The sequence below is a fragment of the Oncorhynchus masou genome, chromosome 32 (assembly GCF_036934945.1).
Source record: "Oncorhynchus masou masou isolate Uvic2021 chromosome 32, UVic_Omas_1.1, whole genome shotgun sequence".
Classification (NCBI taxonomy): domain Eukaryota; kingdom Metazoa; phylum Chordata; class Actinopteri; order Salmoniformes; family Salmonidae; genus Oncorhynchus; species Oncorhynchus masou.
Window position 1 is genome coordinate 27,086,203 of NC_088243.1, and position 24,741 is coordinate 27,110,943.

Sequence of the window (24,741 nt, forward strand, 5' to 3'; positions counted from 1 at the left end):
TTTTAACTTTGTGATCTTCTCAAGGACTGTATACGAGGAATTCGTCCTAAAAACGTTCTCCTGTTCCCCTAACTCTCTTTCAATTTCTCTCAGCCTAGTATTGGCGCGTTTCTTCCTCTCTGATGTATAAGAAATAATGTAACCTCTAATCACAGCCTTTAGAGATTCCCAAGGGTTGGAGTCGTCAACATCCCCCGTGTCGTTAGTTCAGAGGAAAAAGGCAATCTGCTCCTTCAAATACTGACAAAAAGCCTCATCTTTCAGCAGGTATGCGTCTAAGCGCCACGGTCGCCGACCTGTCGACATATCGTCCAGTTTCAGCACCATGGACACAGGAGAGTGGTCCGTAATTAGAATAGGGTGATAGGTAACCGACTCAGCTGCTGAAATTAGTTTGGAGTCCCAACAAAAAAATTGTCAATTCTGGAATATGATTTATGAACTGATGAAAAGAAAGAGTAATCCCTGTCTGTTGGGTGCGTCAGTCTCCAAATATCGACAATGTTAAGGTTTGTCATCAATGTATTTAGACAGACACTGGCATTTGATTGTTGAAGTGACCTTGATAGCTGTTTATCTAAAAGAGGATCTACCATACAGTTAAAGTCCCCTCCAACAATAACACTTGTATCCGAGATATTTGGTATGTACTTAAGTACCCTTTGAAAAATAATGGATCATCGAAGTTGGGTCCATATAAATTGACCAAGGTTACTGGTTTCGAATTCAGTGTACCAGCCACATTAATATACCATCAGGATTGCTACCCCTCTCGCTTTTGCATCAAAGTTAGACTGGTATATCTGACCGATCCAGCCGACTCGTAGCTTGGCCTGAGCTGAGCGTTTAATATGAGTTTCTTGAAGAAACACTATGTCAGCACCCAGTGATTTAAGATGAGAGAAAACCTTAGCTCGCTTCACCACATGCCCTAAGCCATTACAGTTCCAGCTGACTATCTTTGTTCCACCTGGTCTACTCTGTGCTCTGTCACTATGTGGCATTTCTTATTTTAGAGCAAATTGTTGCTGTCATACAAAACTCAGAAGAAAAACGTCCCGCCGTGCGGGAGCATGTCATGCCACCTGTACTGATAATAAAACTGAACATAAAACACATACACCCCATCCCCCCTTCCGTCCTTTTACTGAGTGACTTCCCCAAACGAAGCACTCCTTGGCTAACACACAAACCTTAGGGTGTCTAGACATACAGCTTGAACTAACTCGTCGTCTATAGATGCTCCGCATATACGCTAATATTAGATAACACTTAACTCTCATGTTAGGGGGTGAGTGGCGCTAAAACATGATGTGCCAAACAATGCTATATTAGCCACAACATCTCACCAATCATAAGTCCCAAATTCTGATCTTCTAATCGAAAAGACATAGGCCGGAAATCCAAACACATTCCTGGCCTGTATTTGGTCATTTGTATCCTCAGCCAGGGAGCTTACTTGTCAAGAACAGATTGGCCTCTTTTGGGTTGTCAAACGTACGTGTTGATCCTTCGACTGTCACCTTAAACCGGGCTGGGAAGAGGAATCCATACCGGATGTTGGCCGCCCTGCATTTGTTGCGTACCTCATCATACTCTTTCCGTTGGTTCCTCACCTCCAAGGTAAGATCTGGGTAGAAAGACACCCTGGCTCCGTTGAAGTTAAGGGGAAACTTTTGACTTGCCAGCTTGAGGATGAGATCCCTGGTCTGGGGATAGTGCAGCCGTACAATGAATGGCCTTGGTGGCCCGCCCTTGGCCGGCTTCGTTGCCTGAGATCTGTGTGCGCGGTCGATCAGGATGGCCGTTTTGAAGTGTTCGCTCCCCAGCAGGGCCGGTATCAGCTCCGAGACAAATTCATTGGGTTTCCCATTCTCAGTGTCCTCCTGGATGCCACATATTCGGATGTTCTGGCGTCTTGAATGCGACTCGAGCATTTCCAGTCGGGCTTTCAGGGTTTTGTTGTCCTTTTTGAACGTTGCGCACTGTTTCTCTATGTCCTGTAGCCTGGCCTCGTGATCGACTGTCGTCTGCTCAACCTCATGCACCCTTCTCTGAGTTGCCTTCACAGTTTCGGCCAAAGTCCCAATACTCTTTGCGATATCAGCCAACCTTGTGTCCACCTTCTTGCTTAGTGAGTTTATGGCAGCCAGTATGTCACTTTGCTTAGGGTCTGTGGGGAACTCTTGGAAGCTAGCCTCTTCAGCTAACTCCTCGTGGGTTGGTGACGTTGAAATTGGTTCGTTGTCTATCTCATTCGAATTCTCTTTTCTGGTGCCTTTTCCCTTTGTCATATATGTTTGAAGTTATAGGTCGTGAGAGGTTAAGATAAATACTAATTTGTTTCAAAATGGAGCGGAGCATGCTCTCTAGCGCCCCCCGAAGAATACAATTTAACAAATATTTTCTCCCAACGATTTAAGGGAGTGCGCACATGCGGCCAATCTGTGTTGAGAGGTTAACAAAGAAATAGGTATTCCTATATGCTTAATTTAGAGTTGTTATTAATGTAACTTTATTTGTTATACAAACGTTAGGCTATATGTTTAGATTTTTAATACTGCTTTGTTGTTTTTTTTGCGCAGGCTTTACACACTACATCAATCATTCATTCACAGTTTGACAAGCACTTGATAATCTCTAGAATTTCATGGCTGCGTTCCCTTGTGACCGTAATGCACGTGATCGGATCTCTCTCCTGAGCCCGTGCGGGAGTTGTAGCGATGAGACAAGATAGTAGCTACTGAAAACAGTTGGATACCACGAAATTGGGGAGAAAACGGGGTAAAAAAAAAATATATAAAAAAAATGTATTTATGCAATATGGCTGAGGCAACAGATCAGAACGTTTAGCTTAAAATGTTGATAAACTATTAGACTTCACATTATAAGTGCAAATTTTCCATTAGCGGAAAACACCATTATCAAAAGTGACTGAAAACGCAACTATGCATGTAATGCTTTTATTATAAAAGTGCAATTTTCGATGAAAATTATCTTCCTCAAACTTGAAACTCACATGCTGCTTATGTATACCAGTTAGGCTCTACACACCTTGTAAAATGGATTAATGTGCTGAATTTTAAAAAGTTATTTGGCCACTTCAGTTGTGATATAAATCTTATTAAAACATATAGGCCTGTGGGCTAGGCTACATCAGGTGTGCTAATATGATTCGAAAAAGTCGCAAAAAAAGGCATTGTTTCTTATGCTGGGCATCATTCACAAGGGACAATATATAATTCACAAGTGATAAAATAATATTGTCACCCATCAGAAATAATATATGTGTGGAATTTGTTTTGATTTAGAATGAACCATTATCATGCACCTGTATCAAAACAGGGGCATCAGAAAAACTACATGTCATCTATGCACTTAAATAGCGAATGGAGAATGCTTTTTCCGCGGTTAATTATGCCAGCCAGGCTGGCTCTACTCCCATTATAAATATAAGCTATGTGCTTAATATTAGGAAAGTTGAGATATAAATATAGTAGGCCTAGCCTATAGAATGCTGATCCTCCTCTTTTTAGTAGAGACCATCACTCTGTTGTCTCACACAATTCCATAGCCTATTGAAATGTTCTGCAACATGAGCTCATGGGCTCTCATTAAGTGTTTGATTAGATTTTCCAACACATTTGCATTAATGTAAGAGTGATTAGAGGGACAATAGAGTGCTGAGTACCAGGCAGTTAGCAAGTTTGGTAGGCTACTAATGACCAGCAACAGCATTAGAGCTTGGAGAAGCCTAATTACCATGACTAAACGGCCACGTGGAATTTGACTGCCTTCATGACTGCCGGTGTGGCGGTCACCGCAACAGCCCTAACCGCAAGACACCTTTCTACTTACCAATGACAATGAGGGTATAGTTGATGCTGATGCTGCCAAAGCCGTTGGTGGCTTTGCAGATGTATGTTCCAGCATCCTCAACCTCCACTTCCTTGATCTTCAGGCCCAGGCGGAGGATGCGGAAGCGGGTCCAGCCGCTGTGGATGTTGTGGCCGTCTTTGGTCCACATGATGAGGGGTGGCGGGTCTCCTTCAACAGGGCATGGCAGCTTGATGGAACTCCCCAGGTGCACTGACTGTCTATGGGCCACCCTCTCAGCCACCAGCGGAGGTCCTGGAGCAACACACAAACAATCGACGAGTTTAACTTTTTGCCTAAATTTTATTTAAATATTTAATACTAAGATGAGATTGATATACAGTACTTTACTTTAAGACATGAAGGTCGGTCAATACGGAACATTTCAAGAACTTTGAAAGTTTCTCAAGTGCAGTCAGAAAAACCATCATGCACTATGATGAAACTGGCTATCATGAGGACCGGAACAGGAAAGGAAGACCCAGAGTTACCTCTGCTGTAGAGGGCAAGTTCATTAGAGTTAATTGCACCTCAGATTGCAGCCAAAATAAATGCTTAACAGAGTTCAAGAAACAGACACATTTCAACATCAACTGTTCAGAGGAGACTGCGTGAATCAGACCTTCATGGTCAAATTGCTGCCAAGAAACCACTACTGGAGGACACCAATAAGAAGAAGAGACTTGCTTGGTTCATGAAACACAAGCAATGGACATTAGACTGATGGAAATCTGTCTCTTGGTCTGATGAGCCCAAATTTGTGATTTTTGGTTCCAACTGCCGTATCTTTGTGAGAGGCAGAGTAGGTGAACGGATGATCTACGCATGTGTGGTTCCCCCAGTGAAGCATGGAGGAGGAGGTGTGATGGTGTAGGCGTGCTTTGCTGGTGACACAGTCAGTAATTTATTTAGAATTCAAGGCACATTTAACCAGCATGGCTACCACAGCATTCTGCAGCGATACGCCATCCCATCTGGTTTACACTTAGTGGGACTATCATTTGTTTTTCAACAGGACAATGACACAAAACACACCTCCTGGCTGTGTAAGGGCTATTTGACCAAGGAGACTGATGGAGTGCTGCATCAGATGACCTGGCCTCCACAATCACTCGACTTCAACCCAATTGAGATGGTTTGGGATGAGTTGGACTGAAGAGTGAAAGAAAAGCAGCCAACAAGTGCTCAGCATATGTGGGAACTCCTTCAAAACTGTTGGAAAAGCATTCCAGGCTGGTTGAGAGAATGACAAGAGTGTGCCAAGCTGTCATCAAGGCAAAGGGTGGCTACTTTGAAGAATCTAAAATGTAAAATGTATTTTGATTTGTTTAACACTTTTTTTGGTTACTCCATGATTCTATTAAAAAAAAGAAAGTAGGTGCGTCCAAACTTTTGACTGGTACTGTACATCCATAAATGACATATTACACTCATATTTCATTTGAAATTAATTGAAAACAATTTATATCTGAATTGGGCTGAATTGAATGAAGCAACATCTCTTGGATGCTTTTAGGGAAGATGTGGGGGCTCATTCATTACCTCCTTCCTTCATCTGTTTACCCTGAGATGAAACCAGATTGTAATAATTGGACTAGCCTTGTCATCCATTATAGACAGAGAGAGTTGAAGGCTCTGCCCGTGTGTAGCATGTGGGAGATCAAAGCACAGTGGAGAGGGCAGGGCCACTGGAGGGAGGACAGTAGCCCCTCGTCCTGCTCCTAATTGGCTCAGGTTGGCCTCCTCAGATCTGGTGAAGTGGAGCGGGCTCAGATGCTCTGTGATAGTAATGTTACTTAGGAGGCCTGCACAACTCACTGAGACAGCGCTTAAAGCAGCGGTAGTGCTGAACCTGAACCAGACAACAACTTAACAGAGAGAAACTGAGCATAGAAAGACAGAACAGAAACTGAAAAACAGTAGAGGAAAAGGGTGGTGAATGCAACATAACTTAACAAAATAGTTACTGATCTTAAAAGCATAAGTCCAGTCCACCTGGCCATTTAACTTTCAATACAAATGGTCAGTCTGGTAGCAGTAAAAACTTTGAGAAGGCCTTTATTGGTCACGTTGATAACAGATGTGGCTCAACTCAAAAGCAGGTAAAATATCTGGAACCCTGGGCTGTGGGCTGGCGTGTAACCCTTGAGGGAGGTGGACTGTTAATTGTAATGGTAACAGACCACTCACAAGTTATGTGGACCATAACTTGTGAGTGGTATCATCACACTTATATCCCCCTAGTGGTGTGGGGGCTGTGCTTTGGCAAAGTTGGTGGGTTTATATCCTGCCTGTTTGGCCCTGTCCAGAGGCATTATTGGAGGGGGCCACAGTGTCTCCTGACCCCTCTTGTCTCAGCCTCCAGTATTTATGCTGCAGTAGTTTATGTGTCGGGGGCTAGGGTCAGTCTGTTATATCTGGAGTATTTCCCCTGTCTTGTCCTGTGTGAATTTAAGTATACTCTCTCTAATTTTTTCTTTCTTTCTCTCTCCCGGAGGACCTGAGCCCTAGGACCATGCCTCAGGACTACCCGGCATGATGACTCCTTGCTGTCCCCAGTCCACCTGGCCGTGCTGCTGCTCCAGTTTCAACTGTTCTGGCTGCGGCTATGGAACACTGATCTGTTCACCGGATGTGCTACCTGTCCCAGACCTGCTGTTTTCAACTCTCTAAAGACAGCAGGAGCGGTAGAGGTACTCTCAATGATCAGCTATGAAAAGCCAACTGACATTTACTCCTGAGGTGCTGACCTGTTGCAACCCTCGACAACTACTGTGATTATTATTATTTGACCATGCTGGTCATTTATGAACATTTGAACATCTTGGCCATGTTCTGTTATAATCTCCACCCGGCACAGCCAGAAGAGGACTGGCCACCCCTCATAGCCTGGTTCCTCTCTAGGTTTCTTCCTAGGTTTTGGCCTTTCTAGGGTTTTTTTCCTAGCCACCGTGCTTCTACACCTGCATATTGCTTGCTGTTTGGAGTTTTAGGCTGGGTTTCTGTACAGCACTTTGATATATCAGCTGATGTAAGAAGGGCTATATAAATACATTTGATTTGACTTAGATACTAGCTAGGCGGTGCATAAAGTGGACAGACAAACGGTGAGTGTACTGTAGCCTTCCACTGCACTCTGACCGCTCCATGAGAGAAGGTGAACCCTATGCTGTGTTAAATCTACCTCACTAACTTTAAGCATCAGCTGTCAGAGCAGCTTACCGATCACTGCACGTGTACACAGCCCATCTATAAATAGCCCACCCAACTACCTCATCCCCATATTGTTCTTGTTTAGTTGCTCTTTTGCACCCCAGTATCTCTACTTGCAAATCATCATCTGCACATCTATCACTCCAGTGTTAATGCTAAATTGGAATTATTTCGCCACTATGGCCTATTTATAGCCTTACCTCCTTAATCTTACTACAGTTGCACACACTGTATATATATTTTTCCCATGTGTAACTCTGTGTTGTTGTTTTTGTCGCACTGCTTTGCTTTATCTTGGCCAGATCATAGTGGTAAATGAGAACTTGTTCTCAACTGGCCTTCTCCCAGATACACACACAAGGAGTGCACAGGCTCTGCCATCCTCTCTGATCTTCCTGTTCTGAAGCATGCACAGGAAATTGTAAGTGCCACTGTTTAGGTCTGCAAGGAGGACTTGAGGGGACTTGTCAGCCGGCCCATATCTCACTCCTCTGCTAACAGAAGAGCAGAACAGAGGGGCTCAGTGTTCAGTCCTCCTCAGCAGACTATCTACTCACAACCACAGAGCTAAAGGTCACAACACATGGTGGAAATACCCACTGCCCTGCCTGAGTCCCACAGCTTCACTAACTCATAGAGCTAATGGGTGTTAATCTAATGCAATCAACTGCTTCTCAATGTGCAATTAGAACAGAGAAGCTATATTCTACCACAGATGAAATAGAACAACCAACTAATTTCTGAGGTCTGTATCAAACTGTCAAAATGCACTACTTCAACATTAACAGAACAAAGTCTTAAGGGTCAAGTTTTTCTAACCCCACATTTTCTTTCTTCTATACCATGTGTTAAAATACAAATTATCTTTTGAGAAATTGTATTTTCAAAAAGGGCATTGTATGCAAGAGGAAGCACAAAGCAAAGTATTTCTTTAGTGTTGTTAGAGACTTGAGAGCACTCCAGAACACTTATTTGCAACAAAAAACCAAGCTCTTCAGTTTTTGGCTTGGCCGCCACGCCAAGTGCGTGGAATGTGCAACAAATTATTTCCTCCCTCCGTCTCTCCTCTTAAAAAGCCCTTTGATGTGCTTTGAAAAAAACAACATGAAGAGGTGCTGAAAGTCAAGGCCACCGTCTGAATAACATAATGAGTATTTGTGCTGTATGCCTGACCAACATCCTCTCCTCAACAGGAATACTCCTCCTCCGTCTCAAGGAGAGGTTCTCTTAACCTTGTAACGAAGTGAAGCCTCAGATATGAAGCCTCAGATAACATGCTTAGAGAGGCCCTCACTATGAAGTTAATACTCAAAAGGTCCATTGCAGTGATATCAGTTTGTAACTCTCTTACACACTTAGATTCAGTTTGTTCTTTTACATGTTCTATGACACATCATTTACTTACTTGGAGATACCCCGAGGACGTCCTTATATGTCAGTGGAGGAACTCTGCTACTAAACAGTGGGGTGACAAATGGAACTCTGGATGATTTACATCAAACTGGTCAGCACTTCAGTGTTAACACAAATGGTTTGCCTTATTAGCATCCCTGTAAACGGAAATCGATACACATGACCGCATGCATGGGCTTTCCAGTTTTGCTGCAATGGTGAAGGGCCTTACTTTAGCAGAGCTCTGTGTGTGAATGGAATCTTTCATAACGCAGGAAGAGAAGGAGGTCTGGCGACATAGAATTAGCTCCGTTTTTCTTTGCTCAATTTGGTGATGGATTATTTTAAGAGAAAGGGGTACATTCAACAGGAGGCATTCATTCTTGTGATTCAGGCTAAATATAGCTCTGGTTTCATGAACTGTTTTGAGGGGTTAAGAGACTGTTGATTCAACATGAGGACACATCTAGAGAGAGAAAAAGGAATACGAAAATAAAAAAGAAAGAGAGAGGAACACATAAGCAGACTATGCTAGGCTGGCAGTCTTAGGTGATGTTCAGATGTGTTGGCAGCTCTTCCCTCCTTTCTGTTTTCTTCAAAACACCTGTGGATTTCTATAAGAGTGCTTTGGTCTTTCTAGTCAATGCAAACAGGTCAATAAAGGATTGGCTGTTCTGCTGACAGACATTAGAATAGAGAACAGATGGGTCTCATGAAACCACAGTGAGACATACTGGGTGATGCAATACAGTAAAGCCAACTGATTTAGGTCTTTGTACTAGAGGTCGACCGATTAATCGGAATGGCCGATTAATTAGGGCCGATTTCAAGTTTTCATAACAATCAGAAATTGTTATTTTTGGACACCGATTTGGCCGATAATTTTTTTTTTTTATTATTCTTATTTTTTAAACCTTTATTTATCCTTTATTTAACTAGGCAAGTCAGTTAAGAACACATTCTTATTTTCAATGACGTCCTAGGAACAGTGGGTTATCTGCCTTGTTCAGGGGCAGAATGACAGATTTTTACCTTGTCAGCTCGGGGATTCAATCTTGCAACCTTACAGTTAACTAGTCCAACGCTCTAACCACCTGAATACATTGCACTCCACAAGGAGACCGCCTGTTACGCGAATGCTGTAAGAAGCCAAGGTAAGTTGCTAGCTAGCATTAAACTTATCTTATAAAAAACAATAAATCAATCATAATCACTAGTTAACTACACATGGTTGATGATATTACTAGTTTATCTAGCGTGTCTTTTGTTGCATGTAATCGATGCGGTGCATATTCGCGAAAAAGGACTGTCTTGCTCCAATGTTTACCTAACCATAAACATCAATGCCTTTCTTAAAATCAATACACAGAAGTATATATTTTTAAACCTGCATATTTAGCGAAAAGAAATTCAGGTTAGCAGGCAATATTAACCAGGTGAAATTGTGTCACTTCTCTTGCGTTCATTGCGGCAGAGTCAGTGTATATGCAACAGTTTGGGCCACCTAATTTGCCAGAATTTTATGTAATTATGACATAACATTGAAGGTTGTGCAATGTAACAGCAATATTTAGACTTAGGGATGCCACCCGTTAGATAAAATACGGAACGGTTCCGTATTTCACTGAAAGAATAAACGTATTGTTTTCGAGATAATAGTTTCTGGATTCGACCATATTAATGACCTAAGGCTCGTATTTCTGTGTGTTATTATGTTATAATTAAGTCTATGATTTGATAGAGCAGTCTGACTGAGCGATGGTAGGGACCAGCAGGCTCGTAAGCATTCATTCAAACAGCACTTTCGTGCGTTTTGCCAGCAGCTCATCGCTGTGCTTCAAGCATTGAGCTGTTTATGACTTCAAGCCTATCAACTCCCGAGATTAGGCTGGTGTAACCGATGTGAAATGGCTAGCTAGTTAGCGGGGTGCGCGCTAATAGCGTTTCAAACGTCACTCGCTCTGAGACTTGGAGTGGTTGTTCCCCTTGCTCTGCAGGGGCCACGGCTTTTATGGAGAGATGGATAATGCTGCTTCGAGGGTGGCTGTTGTCGATGTGTTCCTGGTTTGAGCCGAGGTAGGGGTGATGAGAGGAGGGAAGCTATACTGTTACACTGGCAATACTAAAGTGCCTATAAGAACATCCAATAGTCAAAGGTATATGAAATACAAATCGTATAGAGAGAAATTGTCCTATAATTCCTATAATAACTACAACCTAAAACTTCTTAACTGGGAATATTGAAGACTCCTGTTAAAAGGAACCACCAGCTTTCATACGTTCTCATGTTCTGAGCAAGGAACTTAGACGTTTTTTTACATGGCACATATTTCACTTACTTTCTTCTCCAACACTTTGTTTTTGCATTATCTAAACCAAATTGAACATGTTTCATTTTATTTGAGGCTAAATTGATTTTATTGATGTATTATATTAAGTTAAAATAAGTGTTCATTCAGTATTGTTGTAATTGTCATTACAAATACTTAAAAACATATTTTTTAATCGGACGATTAATCGGTATCAGCTTTTTTTGGTCCTCCAATAATCTGTATCGGTATCAGCGTTGAAAAATTATAATCGGTGGATCTGTACTTTGAACTACACTAACTCACCCACTCAAAATTATAATCGGTGGATCTGTACTTTGTACTACACTAACTCACCCACTCAAAATATAATCGGTGGATCTGTACTTTGTACTACACTAACTCACCCACTCAAATTATAATCGGTGGATCTGTACTTTGTACTACACTAACTCACCCACTCAAAAGTATTTCCCCTCCATCTATCGGTTTATTTGATCCCCATTAGCTTTTTCAGAAGCAGCAGCTACTCTTCCTGGGGTCCACAAAAACACAAGTAATAAAACACTCATTCACTGAGAGACAAGGAGAGTCACACAAATGTCAAATATAACAATATACAAACAATACAACAAAACAATTATGTGTGTGTGTGTTTTTGTCCCCTCGTTCCATGAGATGTTGTTTAATCTGTTTTTTAAAGGTCCTTTTGCTGTTTGCTTGAGTAGTTGGAAGGGAGTTCCATGTGATCACGGCTCTGTGTAATACTGTGAGTTTCCTTGAATTTATTTTGGACCTTGGAACTTTGAAGAGATCCCAGATGGCATGTCGTGTGGTGTATGTATGGGTGTCTGAGCTGAATGTTATTTGATTATGCATAAACAAAACAATTTTCTCTTAAACACCATGAGCCACTGACAGAGATTCAACATTGATGAGATTCAATATTTTGACTCGAGCAAGACATTGTTCAGAAACACTGATCCAAAATCAGCTTCACTCTCACCAATCCTAACTTTAACCATTTGAAAGTATTAAACCACTCTTGTTGCAACAATCGTGTGTAGAGACAGACCAAGGCGCAGCGGACATTGAGTTCCACATATTTATTATAAAGTGAAACTTAGCAAAACAATAAACTCACAATGAAACGTGACTACGTGGTACACAAAATAATATCCCACAAATGCAGGTGGGGAAACAACCTACCTAAATATGATCCCCAATCAGAGGCAACGATAAACAGCTGCCTCTAATTGGGAACCATATTAGCACCCACATAAAAATATCTATACTAGATAGTCACGCCCTGACCTACTACACCATAGAGAGCTAAGGGTGTGACACTTGTTCTGGATCAGTGAGTGAGAGGCATTTCTTCTCCTCACTACTGCTTGTCTGTTTCCTTAGTGAAGCATACCAGTCTCCAGACAGGGGCAGGCATCAGTCTTCACTAACTGCCCAGCGGCATCAGTGTTCAGTGGAAGCTGTGGTTCAAGGGAAATACCATCTTACTATAAATCTCTTAAAACATCAGGGAAACTTTTATATTACAAAAAAACAGTGGGATAGCATGTTACACACATTTAATCTATCCAAGCCAGCCAAAACAGGAGGAGGAAAAAGGAAGGTGGATATGGAAATAAATAAATGAAAGCAAGAAACCAAACCCTGGACCAGCGGCTTTACTTGAGACTTTAGAGGTTGAGTGTTGGAAAAAGGTGAGGCAGTCATCGTGGCATGGGGAGTGTGTGAAAGGCCAGAGCTTCTGTCCTGAGACCACTGCTGCGCCAGGCTGGGCTATACATTTCACAAGCACAGATAAAGATCATTCAGAGAAAGGGACACCCTGGCGACTCAAGAATAGATGCCAGGTGACAGAGAGAAAGAGGGGGGGGGGCAGCGATAGGGTGAAAGGGGAGGGCAGAGAGAGAGAAGGAGAGACAGAGACAGAGGGTGGGTTCTCTGACAGCAGTGGGTAAAGAATGCTGTCTTTTCTTATCAACCCCAGACACCCTGCCCACCAACTTCACCTCGTCTGGTAATCAATACCTTTTCTTTGACCCTTTCACCTCTCCAATAAATAGATAAGAGAAGGGTAAGACTACACCTGGCAGGGGGGGCGGGCAATAAGGCTTTCTTCGGCACCATCTGATGTGGGCTGAATAGCCACAGGTACAGTGGTGGGAATACCAGGAGAGTAAGAGCTATTAGGTGGCATGAGACTATGTAAAGAGAGGGAGGGAGAGGGAGAGAGAGAATGCTCCTGCCAATCTATGTTATCAATGTTAATGAATTGAAATACAACTGCTGCCACTTCAAAGCTGAGAGGAAGCTGGGTCTGACAATTATAAAGTTCAGCCTCCGCTTCCCCTCCTATGGCCCCATGCAGAATAACAGGCTGCTGCAGGCTCCATCAAACAAACAGGAAAAAAGGCAGAAATGAGTCCAGCGTCATAAAGCTTCTGGAAACATCTCCATCACACAGCATACCTCTAACAGGCCCTACTGTGGAGCCTTTGAACTCTGAGCTGTTATATTTCATTAGGCTTGAAGGCCTTCTACCAGCCACAGCTGCTGCTGAGGGGAGAAGTGTGTGTATGTATGCCAGGGTCCATGCTGCAATCACCAAAGGACCATTGGACCAAGGACATTATCACATATCCGCTATACTCTGCCATCCTGTCTGAGTGACTGTAGCTGTGCATGAGAACCATGTATCAATAACAATTACTGGTGCTATATAGCTTTTAACAGGTTATTTTGAAAAAGCATGCATTGAGTGCCGGAACAAATGGAAATGTTAACCCCTTTGGACATAGCCATATATGTTGTGCTGAATATCAATACTATAACAGAGAGCACATTTGTTTATGAAGCATTGCTTTACTGCTCATCTGAGTATGTGCAAAGGCCTGGTTTGTCACAGGGAGAGCACAGTGAGTGTCATTCACTAGGCCACACAGCTTTATCTCACTCCATTAGCCCACAGCATGGTGCACACACGGGAGCAGAGAGTGGGCTTAGGGGTACTTATCAGAGGAGAGGGAAGGAGGGAGGGAGGGGGAGTAAGAGAGAGGGATAAAGTTAGGAAGAGATTGGAGGGCAGTGAGAGGGAGGATCACAGAGGGGGAGTTAAAGATGGAGAGAGAGAATGGAAGAGAAGTTAGAAAGAGAGGAGTAGGGTGAGGTTTAAAGTAAGAGAGAGGTTGATTTAGAGAGCCGAGGCTAAGATGGCAGTGAGGCGTCCTTGAACACACAGCTCGTAAGGACGCGTAGAGGAGAGTTGGAGGGAGTGAAGGGGATTAGGAGGGTCCAGGCGGCAGTAACCAGGAATGTCAACAATCTCACACCCTGCTCCCTGCACCCTGGTCTGGTCTGGGCTCAGCCTCTGGCACATGACACATTAAAACAGAAAAACTATTTTCTCTCTCTCTGTGCGTGTGGATGGGGGGACAGTAGAGGGCATATGTGCACCTGTTTATTGCTATGCTTGTCAAATGATTGGAGAGAAGCGAAACATGTCAAATTATTGTGGCCTCCCCCACACCAATACAGACACATAGATAGAGTTATTCATCTGTACGTCAATCTGTCTACCTCACCAACCACAGTGGGTTAAAGATTAAACCCCTTCAGGCCTCCCGAGTGGTGCAGCGGTCCTCAGTGCTTGAGGCGTCAATACAGGGAGACTCATGAGGCGGTGCACAATTGGCCCAGCTTTTACGGGTTAGGGGAGGGTTTGGCCGGCGGGGATTACCTTCTCCCATTGCTCTCTAGCGACTCCTGTGGCGGGCCAGGCACATGCACCCTAACACAGTTGCCAGTTGAACGGTTTTTCCTCCGACACATTGGTGCGGCTGGCTTCCGGGTTAAGCGAGCAGTGTGTCAAGAACCAGTGCGGCTTGGCAGGGTCGTGTTTCGGAGGACGCATGACACTCGACCTTCGCCTCTCCCAAGTCCGTACGGGAGTTGCAGTGATGGGACAAGACTGTAACTACCAATTATATATAAAAAAGTGGCAAAAAGCAACAAAAAAACAACAATAAAATAAATGATTAGGTTTGAACTAATACTCCTTCCTCCTCAGAAATCAGTCTGACAACCCTGGCAGGTTGTTTTTCTGCCTGCTCTCTTCCCTTCTCTAGCTGCAGGGTTTGTATTATTTGGTGCTTCATGGGCCCTAACAGTCAATATAGAGGTTGTCTCTGTCTGTGTACTCTGCTACTCCCTGCACCCCCTTCCTCCTCTTTTCTCCTCTCCTTTGCCTCCCCTGCATTCCAACATGGGTCTCAAGCATGGCCAACACTATTTAATCTGCAGTCAACTGATTGGGTCTGTTGGTTAGGTCATGGTCTTCCTACTTTATCAACAAGTCAACAGTTCCTGAAAGCCATATGGAGATAGAGATCTGTACAACTGGTCCTTCCCTAACTAATAGAACACCAAAAGTTCTAACCATTAGACCATTAGGCCTTTCTAAGCACTAGGCTAGTCTAAGCACTAGGCCTGTCTAAGCACTAGGCCTGTCTAAGCACTAGGCCTGTCTAAGCACTAGGCCTGTCTAACCACTAGGGCTGTCTAAGCACTAGGCCAGTCTAACCACTAGGCTTGTCTAACAATTAGGGCTGTCTGACAACTAGGCCTGTCTAACCATTAGAGCTGTCTAACTGCTAAGCCTGTTTAACCACTAGGCCTGTTTAACCATTAGGCCTGTCTAACCACTAGGCCTATCTAGTAAACAAGGCTGATTTCATCAGCAGCACCAGCAGTGTGTGTCTGTATCTGAGGTCAGAGGGGGCCCATAGAAGATCTGTGTGTGGTTACCCATACTGTACCCTGGCCCTGTGTGTGTGCCCCTCCATTAGCTGCACCCAGCAGGAACCCAACACCCCTGTTACTGTACGTTCTGAGGATCACCGTCCCCTCCACATGACACAATGAAGCGTTTTACACCAGCGCCTTTGTCAACCAGGCCTTTACACAGAGAGAGCCAATGACAGAATGGGATGTAACAGCAATGTCTGGGTAGATAGGGACAATTCAGACAGGAATGAGAGTAAATGGGGAGGGGGGCAGAGGAGAGGGGGGGAGAGGAAGAAAGGGGGAGACACAGACGAGACAGAGGGAGAGAGTGAAGACGAGAGAAACAGATAGGCAGACGGGATGGGGGAGTTGGAAAAGCTCCAACAGCCATGGGGCCTCTTGACAATCCAGGAATATTGTCTGAAATCAATCTGTCATCGTGGAGCTGTTGTGCCTGTCATTACCCGGAGGTACCCGCCCTTCCACAGTGACAATTTGTTCACCGCTTTACCGGTTCATCTTACAGGTCTTCCCCACAAAGGTCACTACACTCTATCCATCTCTGTCTGCCAGTCTGTCTCTATCTCTCTTTATTTGATCTGTCTCTGTCTCCTTCATTCACCAAACTAACACATGGAGTCACACAGTCCCTTTACCAAAGCACCTGCAGAAATACATTTGCAAAGTGAACGTGATGCACAAAAAAATTATTACGTAACTTAGACGGACACGGAAATCACACACAATCAGCAAATTCAGCTAATGGCCAATTTGTAATTCATGTACTGACAGTTCATGGTTTATTGACCTCATTTTGTCAGTAGAGGATGCCTGGTTATTCTTTAAAAGTGCATTCCTCACCATCTTAAATAAGCAGGACCCATTCAAAAAATGTAGAACTAAGTACAGATATAGCCCTTGGTTCACCCCAGACTTTCCTTGACCAGCACAAAAACATCATGTAGCGTACTGCATTAGCATCGAACAGCCCCCGCGATATGCAACTTTTCAGGGAAGTTAGGAACCAATATGCACAGGCAGTTAGGAAAGCAAAGGCTAGCTTTTCAAACAGAAATTTGCATCCTGTAGCACAAACTCCAAAAAGTTCTGGGACACTGTAAAGTCCATGGAGAATAAGAGCACCTCCTCCTAGCTGCCCACTGCACTGAGGCTTGGAAACACTGTCACCATCGACAAATCTACAATAATCGAGAATTTCATGCTTTCCACCTGGCTACCCCTACCCCAGTCAACAGCTCTGCACCCCCCACAGCAACTTGCCCAAGCCTCCCCATTTCTTCTTCACCCAAATCCATATAGCTGATGTTCTGAAAGAGCTGCAAAATCAGCTGGGTTAGACAATCTGGACCCTCTCTTTCTAAAATGATCTTCCGCAATTGTTGCAACCCCTATTACTAGCCTGTTCAACCTCTCTTTCGTATCGCCTGAGATCCCAAAAGATTGGAAAGCTGCCGCAGTCATCCCCCTCTTCAAAGGGGGTGACACTCTTGACCCAAACTGTTACAGAACTATATCTATCCTACCTTGCCTTTCTAAAGTCTTCGAAAGCCAAGTTAACAAACAGATCACCAACCATTTCGAATCCCACCGTACCTTCTCCACTATGCAATCTGGTTTCTGAGCTGGTCATGGGTGCACCTCAGCCACGCTCAAGGTCCTAAATGATATCATAACCGTCATCGGTAAAAGACAATACTGTGCAGCCGTATTCCTCAACCTGGCCAAGGCTTTCAACTCTGTCAATCACCGCATTCTTATCGGCAGACTCAACAGCCTTGATTTCTCAAATGACTGCCTCGCCTGTTTCACCAACTACTTCTCTGATAGAGTTCAGTGTGTCAAATCGGAGGGCCTGTTGTCCAGACCTCTGGCAGTCTCTATGGGGGTACCATAGGGTTCAATTCTCGGGCCGACTCTTTTCTCTGTATAAATCACTGATGTCGCTCTTGCTGTTGGTGATTCGCAGACGACACCAGTATACTTCTGGCCCTTCTTCGGACACTGTGTTAACAAACCTCCAGACAAGCTTCAATGCCATACAACACTCCTTCCGTGGCCTCCAACTGCTCTTAAATGCAAGCAAAACTAAATGCATGCTCTTCAACCGATCGCTGCCCACACCTACCCGCCCGTCCAGCATCACTACTCTGGACGGTTCTGACTTAGAATATGTGGACAACTACAAAATACCTATGTGTCTGGTTAGACTGTAAACTCTCCTTCCAGACTCACATTAAGCATCTCCAATCCAAAATTAAATCTGGAATCGGCTTCCTATTTCGCAACTAAGCATCCTTCACTCATGCTGCCAAACATACCCTCGTAAAACTGACTATCCTACCGATCCTTGGCTTCGGCGATGTCATTTACACAATAGCCTCCAACACTCTACTCAGAAAATTGGATGTAGTCTATCGCAGTGCCATCCATTTTTGTCACCGAAGCCCCCACCATTGCGACCTGTATCCTCTCATTGGCTGGCCCTCGCTTCATATTCGTCGCCAAACCCACTGACTCCTGGTGAGCTATAAGTATTTGCTAGGCAAAGCCCCGTCTTATCTCAGCTCACTGGTCACCATAGCAGCACGCACCTGTAGCATGTGCTCCAGCAGGTATATATCACTGGTCACCCCCAAAGCCAACTCCTCCTTTGGCCGCCTTTCCTTCCAGTTCTCTGCTGCCAATGCCTGGAACGAATTGCAAAAATCCCTAAAGCTGGAGACTTATATCTCCCTCAATAACTTTAAGCATCAGCTGTCAGAGCAGCTTACCGATCATTGCATCTCAACATAGCCAATCTGTAAATAGCCCACCCAACTACCTCATCCCCATATTGGATTTATGTTTTGCTCCTTTGCACCCCAGTATCTCCACTTGCACATTCATCTTCTGCACATCTATCACTGCAGTGTTTAATTGCTAAATTGTAATTATTTCGCCACAATGGCCTATTTATTGCCTTACCTCCCTAATCTTACTAAATTTGCACACACTGTATATAGACTTTTCTATTATGTTATTGACTGTATGTTTGTTTATCCCATGTGTAACTCTGTGTTGTTTGTGTTGCACTGCTTTGCTCTATCTTGGCCAGGTCACAGTTGTAAATGAGAACTTGTTCTCAACTGGCCTACCTGGTTAAATAAAGGTGAAATATATATTTTTTAAATAAATGTACTTCGGTCCTTAAGCTGTTCTTGTCTGTTAATGTTCTGTATTATGTCATGTTTTATGTTTTGTGTGGACCCCAGGAAGAGTAGTGGCTGCTTTCGCAACAGCTAATAGGGATCCCAATAAAATACCAAATACCAAGCCTGGAAGGAATCCTCGCAAAAAATATCCATGTGTAAGCCAGTCTCCCTCCCCCACCCCAAGTGCATCCTGGCCCAAAGCTGTAGCCAGAGCATAAAATCACATCCCTGTGCATGAGGAAATCAAATCAGTTTCACTGCAGGGTGCAGAATTCCAGGCTGGAACAGCAGTAGCCCAACTATAAAATATGACAGATCATACTCTCAGCTTCTGAAACATTTTCCTCTCCTGTCCCCAGTCTCCTCTATTCTTCATGTCAAAGCTTGACATATTTTTCCATTCATCGTAAACCAGTCATCGTTAAGTGGGTCCCTTACGTATATATAAAGTTCACAACAAAAAGGGTTCCGTACAGATGTAGGATCTTAATTTGATCACTCTTTTATTGCTGAGATGAGCTTCAAGATAGACATAAATGCATTGAGAACTCGCACCAACACATGGTTATATCAACAGTATTGCACATTTCATGTAGTCTAATTTTGGCCAGCTAATAGCCTAACCCTCGATCAACCAACATTATGGACTAAATGTTAAAATTCTGTTGCTGCAAGATTATTTTGCTTTAACAATACTGGTCAAATTAAGAACCTACATTGGTACTTTTGGTTCCTGAGAGTGATGATCGGTATTAAAAATAAAGAATTTCAACAATTACAGTAGGGTGATATTTGGCATTGTAGCAAATTCCACTCCAACAGTCTCCCCCATCAGAACTCAATTTCTGACATACTACGACAACATTCCCCAATTAACAAAGGCTATCCAACACAATGCCTATTCCATTCGACAGAGACACTGCATACAGAATAGAACTTGCGAATTCTAAAAATAATTCCCAAAGTAAAACAGTGAGAATTCTGAGTGAAAAGGCAAAAATCCATGCTGGGCCTCAATGACGCCCATCAGAGGCCAACTGCGAGTGGGGCAGAGAGGGATGTTGATCAGAGCAGGGGGTATGGTGGAAGCTGTGGAGGCCTCATTCAGCCCTTGTTATCCCAGCCATCCCTTGGCTCTGCTTTCTTTTGACCCAGCAAGACATCGCTGTTGCCACCATAGCATTTCAATCAACCTTTTAAGTGCAGAACAAAATGCGTGGAAGGGGAGGTAGGGGAGAGGTTGGAGGGGGGGAAGGAGTCAGAACTGCGGGTGATTTCCAGTGAATATCTCTGGAGAGGAGAGGAGGACCTAGGGAGGATTTTAAGAGAGGACCTAGGGACAATTTTAGGAGAGGACCTAGGGAGGATATTTAATCAGTAACTGCGTGTAGTGGGTTTTGCTCCATGCATCGTATTGTTCTGTTGTGCTGGAGTATAAATATAAACTTGTGAGATGCCATTCATTTTCAAAACATTTTCAAGAGATATCCCAGTGATTTGGAATTCTGATGACTAAGGAGAAAATTAAACATCAACTAAAGAAGGCTGTGGCAAGATCAGCCTACAAGATTACAAGATGAGCAATATAATGCTTAAAACATCCCCTTATCCTACCATTGAGCAAAATGAGAAGTCTATACCTGCCTAAAAGAGGGAGAAAGCAAAGGGGTAGAGAGAGGGAGAGCTCTGAAGTCTGCCTTGTGCACAGCTGCATAAAAACCCCAGTCCCCAGCATAAATCCACACGCTAACATCTACAGGAAAATGAGACTCTCTGTCTCCTGTTGAGGGGTGAGAGGCTTCAGATTCTCAACGTTTCGTTTGTTGAGTGACTGAGAGAACAGCTGTGAAACAGAGGTGTGAGGGGGCTCTCCACTCCTCGAAAGAAAATAGAAAATAGAGAGGATGGGAGGAGGGGAGGGCGGCAAAGAGGCTGAGAAAGGAGAGGTTGCGCAAGATAAACACTTCCCACAGCGTAGCTGAAATGTTATTGTAAGGTCACTTGTAAGGGTCTCACAGGACACACCTCCGGGCTCCCTCCCTCCCAATGGCTACAGCCCCTCTTTCTGCCCAAGGGTGTAACACAGCAGCCATGCCCTCCATATCTACAGGGAAATTTGCAGCTGGAGCTTGGAACTCTTATTGTTTGTTATAGTGATACTATGACATTCTATAACTTGGAGACCAGTGGGTGGAGGATTTAATAAGATATCCCTCAATTCCAATATTGAATCGAAGGAAACTATGTTTTGTTAATCTCAAACAATCAAACAAAAAAACACATGCAGGTGAATACCGTTTGAATGATGACATGTCAATCAGACCAGCTCTCTGGTCCATTGTAAACAACTCTATGAGATCAGTATGGGTTAAGTAGGGCACCATGAATCCATTTTGTCTGTCTATCACTCCATTCACCCAGCAGGGATAGAGTGTGTGGCCTGAAGTCACACCCACCCAGAGCCAAACAAACTCATGATGTAGGCCTACACAGACAAACCTTCATATGACAGGCAGATTATAAACAATCCTACTCACACTTTATTCTACCAATTTCCATACAGCTGAGATTAACAACAGTGAATGGGAGCAGACAATAAGTAAATCATTGAGATTCCATCAGAATGTTAATTAGAGCGCCCATTAAGTAAGACCTTTAAACAGGTCAACATTCACAAGGCCGCAGAGCCAGACGGATTACCAGGCCGTGTACTCAGAGCATGTACTGACCAACTGGCAAGTGTCTTCACTGACATTTTCAACCTGTCCCTGACCAAGTCTTTAAAACCTAAATGTTTCAAGCAGACCACCATAGTCCCTGTGCCCAAGAACACCGAGGTAACCTGCTTCAATGACTACTGACCTGTAGCACTCACATCTGTAGCCATGAAGTGCTTTGGAAGGCTGTTCATGTCTCATACCAACACCATCATCCCAGAAACCCTAGACCTTAGAAGTGTTAACCCTTGCAAAGCTGCTGGCCCAGACAGAATCCCTAGCCGCATCCTCAGAGCATGAGCAGATCATCTGGCGGGTGTGTTACAGGCATATTCAATCTCTCCATATCCCAGTCTGCTGTCCCCACATGCTTCAAGATGGCCACCAATGTTCCTGTACCCAAGAATTCAAAGGTAACTGAACTTAATGAAGATCGCCCCGTAGCACTCACCTCTGTCATCATGAAGTGCTTTGAGAGACTAGGATCATATCACCTCTCCCTTACCTGCCACCCTAGACCCACTTCAATTTGCTTACCGCCCCAATAGATCCACAGACGATGCAATCGCCATCACTCTGCACACTGCCCTATCGCATCTGGACAAGAGGAATACCTATGTAAGAATGGTGTTCATTGACTATAGCTCAGCATTCAACACCATAATACCCTCCAAGCTCATCATTAAGCTCGAGGCCCTGGGTCTGAACCCCGCCCTGTGCAACTGGGTCATGGACTTCCTGAAGGGCCACCTCCAGGCGGTGAAGGTAGGAAACATCACCTCCACTCCACTGATCCTCAACACTGGGGCCCCACAAGGGTGCGTGCTCATCCCCCTCCTGTACTCCCTGTTCACCCATGACTGTGTCATGACTGTCCTGATCAGGTCAGGTTACAGGAGACCACAACCAACCAAGTCTCTCCAGGACACTATTCTGGTGGTCAACACACACGCTACTCTCCTGAACAAAACTATCCTGTCTGTAGGAAAGCTAGCAGAGGTCATGAACCATGACTATGCCCATGTCCAATTGGTTCAATTGTTACTGGAAGCTTTTCTCTGTGAAGTTAGCTCTTCTATGGACCACTTGGCCATGAATAGAATCCCTCATATCTAGTGCCCCTCTCAATGGTGCACAACATATTGACCTCAGCTACTTCAACCACAATAAGGCCATTACAGTCACATTTGGCCTATAGTCTGGAATCGGCCATCCCAATACAAGTTGATGTTGATCGTAATGAAGTGGGATTTCTACTGACGTTGCCGGTTGTTGAACTGGAGAATATCTATAGATTGAAAACAGTTCTCAATGTAGGATTTTGGCGCGACAGTACCCACGTAAAGATTGCCACGCCCCCAGTTGTAGCTTACCAGGAAAACAACCCAGATTTCTATCTCACCCCTAACCTGTTAATGTGTACTCAAACCAAAGATGTCCACTACCTCTGTCCTAGCAAACCGTTTGTCAGGGATAACACTGAGTGTCTTTGTGGTATTAAAGCTATCACCAGCGAAGAACGCTGTAGAGCCAAACTAACAGCCAGGGATGGGGCCACCACCACACAAGTGGAGGTGGTAGGGAACCGATGATTGGTCAACACGACTTACGAACGCCATGACGACAGGACACCGAGATTGAAATGCCAGACGCTTTTGCTAAACGTTCCCTTGAGGTATCACAAGCCATTCAAAACCAAATCCAGTACGAGGGACCCGTGACTGTTGATCTTAGCTTACTGGATGAGGCACTTTCAGTTGACCCAACTGACTACAGAGCAAAAGATTGGTCTGTCGCCCGCTCTTGGACGTACCGGACAGTATCCTGACTGTTACCATGATCCTTAGTCTTATTTCCCTTGGCGTGTGCACCTACGACGTACACAGGCGCACACGTGCAATGGAAGACCTAATGAGGTCTTATGCTAGGATCACCCGTTGGATGGAAGCGATTCCGATTTTTGGAAAGTTGGCAATAGATCCTGAAACCCCCTTAAGGGGCCCAGTCCCAGCCTCCTCTCCCGAACTCGTTAGGTCAGCCCAGTAATGTGCCCAATGTAAGCTTTGGCCTTTAGGGGCCAAATTTTCCCACGTGCCTTAACTACCCACCTGCAAGTAGGATCACCCTAGACATGACATTAGAGACAATGGCATGATAGAGTCATTTAGCCAAGATCTTGGACATATATAGAACATAGTCCAAATTAGATGATTAAGGTGTGGTAGACACATTTTGTATACCTTTATGTTTTTATTACATTATTTTTCGTTTCATTTCCTTTGACACTTAGGAAGCAGTAGAGCCCAATGCCGCTCGTTTGGGGAGGAAATGTAACAATGTATTGCCTGAGTGTTGTGCGTTGTTAACGTCTGCCAAGTTACTGCCTAGGTCCACTAGCCGGGATAACCGGACGACAGGCCGGAACACAGAGCCACTGCCGGACCTCCCAGGTCCATTCTGGCGGTGGTCCGCAGCTTTCGGAAATCCTACCAGGGTGAACCACCAAAGGGGGGACTGCTATGATGATCCACAAACCAGGACATCTGATGGTCATTCTTATGGTGGGTTGCAACATGCAGAATCAATCCAAGTTGAACCTACCAGAGGGGGACTGTCATGACTGTCCTGATCAGGTCAGGTTACAGGAGACCACAACCCTACAGATTATCTCTCAACCCCAACAGAGGAGGAGAGATCTAGTTGGTCTGAAGCTGTGGGGTTTTTATGACCCCTCATGCTCCTGGTAAATCTTAGGCCACAGACAAATTCCTTTTGTCCTGTTACTATGGAGAACCAGCCTCAGAACATTAAACATGAAATAAAGGGATTTTGGAAAACAATGGTTTCCGTCAGCCACAATGGTGGTCATGACGATAGATGGAATATGAAAATGTATGTCATTTTTGTTTTGTTATTAAAGGTTAATAGTTGACATTATTACAAAAACATTGTAACGTCAACAGTTTACCTAGTATATGTTTGATGTTTATACATTGTACGTTGTATGGAAAATGTCCAAGTCAAAGAGAATGTTTTGGTAAAGATGAAATGTGAAATTGGATTTGAATTAAATCTAGACCTTGCCCATAACTTGGTACGCCCAGAGAAGGGCCCTAAAGGCGATTACGCCCACTTCTGACACGAGGGTATAAAACCTGTGAGTAAATAATTTACAGATGAGACTACGTGACCCAAGCTGCAGCCGAGGTCTAAAAA

The 24,741-nt window shown here is 44.1% G+C and overlaps 1 protein-coding gene across 1 annotated transcript in view; it reads right to left on the bottom strand.

Moving 5' to 3' along the window:
• The window catches only part of LOC135525817 (fibroblast growth factor receptor-like 1), a 65,449-nt gene that overhangs the window by 26,376 nt on the left and 14,332 nt on the right, over positions 1 to 24,741 (bottom strand). The window contains exon 3 of the mRNA XM_064953707.1: positions 3,859 to 4,131. Coding sequence (XP_064809779.1) covers positions 3,859 to 4,131 — 273 coding nt within the window. The remainder of the gene's footprint in view (positions 1 to 3,858; positions 4,132 to 24,741) is intronic.